We start from the raw sequence: 5,582 nt of genomic DNA on the forward strand, positions 1-5,582 counted from the left end.
TGGTAGGGCTCTGGCTCCGGGGTCGTCTGTCGTGGGAGGAGGAGCGGTTGTTGTTTTCGGAGTCGTCGATCCGCTGGTCTTGGTGACGTCGTTTGCGTTTCCGACGTCCGACTCCTTGTCCGTTTTCTTGGGTGTTCTTTTCCCGTTGCCGCCATTTCTACCTTTGCCTCTTCTGTTCTTCTTCCTCTCACCGTTTCGCCTACCCTGTCTGCCTCTCTTGCGCCCCCGTCTTCCGTTTTTCCCGCCGTTGCCCTCCTCGCCGTCTTCTTTACCTCTGTTCTTCTTCCTCCTCCCCTCGCGGTCCTTCCGTCTCGCCTTTGTGACCCTTCCGTCGGCCATGTCTTCGTCTTCTTCTGTCTCCTTGTCCTGGTTATCTTTATCATGGCCGCCCTTCCGTGTTGTTGAGACGGGCTCGGCGCTAGGCTGGTCCTTCAGCCCGCCGGCGTTAGGATCGTCCCTCCCCGCTCCTTCAGGCGTGGTCGGGTCCGTGGGCTTGGCGGCGGTGGGCCTGGCGGTTGTGGTGGGAACTTCGGTCGGGATGTAATCTGCAGATTGGTAATATATATGACAGATTAAAGTTGGATGCGGGCCAGGGGACATTCTAGCTAGCTAGCTACAGTGGGCCTAGTAGTTATAGTGGGAACTTCGGTTGGGATGTAATCTGCAGATTCTTAACGGATGAAGTAGAATTAAGGAGTTGTATGCGGGCCAGGGAACATCCTAGCTAGGTACACTTCAGACACACAGTGAAGGCACTCAAAAGGGCTTGGTAACTTCAGTTAGGCTCCAGAGATCATTTCCATGTCAAATTCTGTAACTGTATGTAATTTCTAAAATATTCTATGCATTCAAATGCTCCTTTGAAATAAATAAGAAAAAGATACACAGTAACCCCATTCCAGGCATCCAATCAGGCTGCAAGACTGCTCTGCAACAAGGTCGCTACACATGGAGACACAACAAGGTGTTAAGACAGCTAGCAGTGAAGCTGGAGGAAGTAAGAAAGGAATCCTCCAGCACATCATCATCCTTTCAGTCTATCCAGTTTGTGAAAGAGGGTCAGAAACCAAGATCAACAGCAGTCACTGGTACAGTTAACTCAGGAAGCAGTATTCTGTGCAGGGGAAAGTGGGAGATGAGAGCAGACTTGGACAGACAACTCCACTTCCCGAGTACCATCTGTGAGACATCTCTTAGACCGGATCTAGTCCTGTGGTCCGAGGATCAGAAAGCTGTACTGATTATTGAGTTGACAATCCCGTGGGAAGAAAATGTGCAAGCAGCATTTGAAAGAAAGAAACTGAAATATGATGATCTGGTCCAGCAGTGCAAGCGGAAAGGATGGCAGACGCGCCTATACCCAGTAGAAGTCGGAGTAAGAGGATTTGTAGGGACTTCCTTCATGCGTCTGTGCAGGGACTTCAACATCAGGGGAAAAGCCCAGACAAAGCTCACTAGACAGGTGACTGAGGAAGCAGAAAGAAGCAGTTTCGTGTTGTGGCTGAGGAGAAAGGATAAGGCGTGGAAGTCCTTCCAGAGAAGTGGTGACAGTGCCTGAAGCGGAGCAGGGACGCCTGCTCCGTTGCCCCACCCCCCAGAGACGTCTTAGGCAGAACGGGGCGAAACGTCGAGCAAGGGAGGCGTCTAACTGATGAGACGGCACTGCAGACACTTGGAACCTTCCGTGGTGCTGAGAAGCACGCCAAGCTCAGCAGCAGCTAGGCAGGTCAGTTTCTGATCTGTATGTCCAATTTGCATTCAAATGCTCCTTTGAAATAAATAAGAAAAAGATACACAGTAACCCCATTCCAGGCATCCAATACAGTCAGGTGTACGTGGTACGATGTTTCGTATACTTCGGGCATTAGGCATTTATTGGCAAAAGTGTGATACCAAAGAAAGCTACTCAAGCAACTGGGCATGTTTTGAAAACGGTCAGACGTTGCAGGGTAGCGTTCGTTACCTTCCGGCTGGCGAAAGGTAGTGGATGCTACCTAAACGCCTGGCCGTTTTTTACCTGGATGTCTAAGTTCTAACCTTCATCGACTACGTAAGAATAGTAAAAATTGGTCTGTGTCTTACCCGGCAGCACCTCGTACAGATCGGCGCCTGGAGCCAGCCGCAGGCCCACCCCTGCCGTGTAGGAGTTCCCCTTACTCAACATGCACACTTTCTCCTTAGACCTGCAAACACGAAAAGCACAACACCTAAGTCAAAAATGTGCTTTTAGATAATCTCCAAGCAGATCTTTTGGTGGCTTGCAAAGACAGTATCACATTGACCAGACAGTATCCATTTGCCAGGCAGTTACCATGTGGAGGAGGTATATCTAAGGCTCTCAGCAAAGTTCGCCCCCAAGAGTCGCCACGGCTAAGTCCAGACCCAAAGCCTGTCATGCAAGCTTAGCGTAGCCATCCTGGAACCGTTCCAGTGTTACCAGCAGGCAATTTCGGGTTGGCAAGTAGCCCATGCCAGCGTGATTAGTCGTGCGTACCACAGAAACTTATAATCCTAGAAGTTATGTAGGCTGCGTTACACAGTCTGTCACTGTCAGGCTGCACGATTGGACGCTGTCAGTGGAAGGGCTGACAGAAGGACGAGGTGGTCTGACTGACTAAAGAGTTCAAATATACATGTTCTAGTAGATGGGCAGTCCAGTACAGGAACGCAGAAATGGCAGATGAGATGTACTGCTATTGCTTAAGCCAGTATTTAGTCACAAAACAGGACGTGTGGTAAATATTATGATATAAGAAAGAGAGTTTGAAACCCCCAAGTCGTGTCGGAGTCGTGTTCTTGGCAGGATCATGTATACGGCTTGACACCCTCCCCGGGGAAGATGTAAGAACACGAGTAAATCCTGACCTGAAGTCGAAAGACTTGCAGACGAAGGTTGTCTCCTGCAGACAGAGCACCGCGCAGCCGTCAGCCGTGTCCACGTCCTCCACGGTCCGGTCGTCGTTCCCGTACGTCACGACCCCTGGCGTCCACTCGAACTTCTGCAGGATCGGGATCGGGATCGGGGCACCTGGGCGGGGTGGACGGGAAGGTTAGTCTCCAAGTAGAGTTGAGTTTTTCTTATTCCAACATTTATCACAAGACACTCAAGTTTTTCTTTCGCTCGCTCAACTAATTTGGCGTATTTTTGGCGTGTTTTAGGCAGTTTAATCGGGATCTTTCTGTTTTTTTACTGGATACTGCATGGCAAATGGATACTGCCTTGCCCGATACTGTCTTTGCAGGCACCAAAATATCTCCTTGGAGAATACATGAAGGTATCGTACACATGTAGGTGTCCACATGGTAATTATATGGACTAATGTGAAAGTTGAAATAAAATGAACTTTTTAATGGAAAATAATGGATTTAATATTCTCTGGTGCTTTCCTTTGACCACCAAGCTTATGTGTAATAGTTTGTCCAATTAGGAGTCTATTCGGTGTACTATTCGGTGAACTTGTTGCTGCCAAAGCCGGTTTATATAATCAAGTCTATAGCCGTTTTGGTGTATCACCGAAGCCATACATAAATCTACCTGGAGATGATTAATGGCGCATTGTACGAAGTACTTATTATTGCTGCTGGCCTGTAGACTGACCCCAAGTCCATTGTAATATGCGGAGGAATCGGTCCTTGTCTATTGTCATTATGCCACGAACCCCCTCCCCCTCCAAATGGCTTATAAATATTGACGAATTGATGACTTTGTCTTTCTTAACTCCTCTTAATGACAAAGTCTCTGCAGCGAGCCATGGGTACAAATCTCCAAGCAGATGTAGGCGTGAAAATCGTTTTCTGATAGAATATATTATATATTCTGCAAGGAAGCGATCAGAGGACGGGACTAGAGCTAGTATGTAGGATGGGTACCAGGTACAAGAAAATCCGGCTGGTCTGAAAACTGTACGATTTTTCAAATCACCATCTGCTTGGAGATTTGTGTTAAGTCCCTTACAAGCAAGAAAAGAAGCCCCTTGAATAACAGTAGCTTTAATTTATAATCCTTAAAGTGGGTGTTACTGCCAGTCTCCCCCGGGACACACCCCTTCGCCCTACTCCTTTTTACCTGTCGCATTACGATCCTACAGGGACTAGACCGTATTAATTGAAACTGCAGGGTGTATTCATACATGTGTACAATTCTCATGAGGATCTTCCCGCTACATTTCGTGTTGTGTCAAAACTGAATGTTCATCATTCAGGTCAGTGTTTAAGTATCGCAGGGCAAATAATAATAGACTGTACCGTAGTGTACGTGCTCCTTTCTATTTTGACACTTGAGGATATTACGATGTTCGAAAGGGCCAAAAGGGATAAGGGCAGGGATGGTGTCAGTTTAAACGCCGCCACACCCATACACCCATATTATTGTTTTCTACTGTTAGTGTTGTTCACAATGATGTCCAGAGAACGCGACATGGCTATCATCGTCAGATTTTACTGGTAAGCTTTAGCTTCGACATCATTTCTATTTTTTTGGTCTAGAACTATCGGCCCGACGCGTTCTTTCCGTAAAGTTCAACAACGTTTGTTCTATGCAAGGGGGGTGTAATGAATGAAGAACTTTATTGATATAGGTAAGGGGGTTATGGGCATAGCCTACTTGGTCTATGTGACCTCCTTGATCTCCGGACATGACTCCAATCCTTTCAAAAGCCCTGTGCGCGGATACCGATAGTGTTTCATAATTTTTTACCGCATGTTTACGCTCAGTTTGTGGCGAGGAGAAATATGGCAACGGGGTTTTTTTTTATTAGGGGGCTTATTGCCAGAGATGATTATGAATGCACACAACACTCCGGGGAAATTATTGTCATGTTTCATTTTCTTATCCTCTATGCGAAGCCCTGTTGCAGATCTCCCTTACTTATCATGTATCGATTAACGAGGAAAGTGTTTCGATCGCTCGTTCCCTTTGTGTTGCCCTTCACAGTGAAATTGGGCAGAGTACATACATGTATAGGAATGGACAGTAGTTCAAGTAGCAGCTTGGACACTGCAGAATTCAACCCTTGACAATAAAGCGTACTCTCCAAGCAGAGGTTATGTGTTAAGTTTATAGTTATTAGACGATTTGTCGTGTTTTCTAGTTTGGTGGCTTCTTTTTTTTGTACCGAAAAAAACCGAAGCCTCGCAAGACGTCTAAAAAGGTTTAAAAACGTCCACGAACACGCATAACCTCTACTTCGAGAGTAGACAAACTGGGCTGTTTTGCCGTATGTACTTGGATCGTCCGATCTGCTCCACTGAGACGGACGCACTCCGCGGTGACAGTGTTGTACATTACTCCGGTTGACCTGGGAGGTCTTACATCAATCCCCTGAGTTATGGAGCTGTTAAAATGCTAAGCTTCTAAAGCGAAGGGCGATTAAGTAGCCTCTCCTACTAGTCCGGCCATCTGTTCATTTTTTGTGGTCCCTCACAGGCGCGGGGAGTTCTACTGAGCAACAACATGGGAAGACTGGGCGGGTTTTGATACGCTTTCCTTTTCATTCATAGCGAGGAAACGTTTGCTTGTAGTTGCCAAAGGTTCTTTTCCTGTTCTGGTTGCAATCTTTTGCATGACAAAGATATAACGTTAA

At 46.9% G+C, this 5,582-nt stretch overlaps 1 protein-coding gene across 1 annotated transcript; it reads right to left on the bottom strand.

Annotated features, from left to right (window-relative positions):
* Nucleotides 1-9: 9 nt before the first annotated feature.
* LOC109475080 (cylicin-2-like) lies at nucleotides 10-3,028 on the bottom strand (the record flags this gene model as incomplete). The annotated part of the gene is made up of 3 exons (XM_019775626.1): nucleotides 10-545; nucleotides 2,083-2,183; nucleotides 2,866-3,028. Coding segments are annotated over 3 exons (800 nt in total), but the record flags the coding sequence as incomplete, so codon positions are not given.
* Between the last annotated feature and the right edge of the window lie 2,554 nt (nucleotides 3,029-5,582).

This window comes from Branchiostoma belcheri, unplaced genomic scaffold (genome assembly GCF_001625305.1).
Source record: "Branchiostoma belcheri isolate BF01 breed outbred unplaced genomic scaffold, Haploidv18h27 scaffold1021, whole genome shotgun sequence".
NCBI lineage: Eukaryota > Metazoa > Chordata > Leptocardii > Amphioxiformes > Branchiostomatidae > Branchiostoma > Branchiostoma belcheri.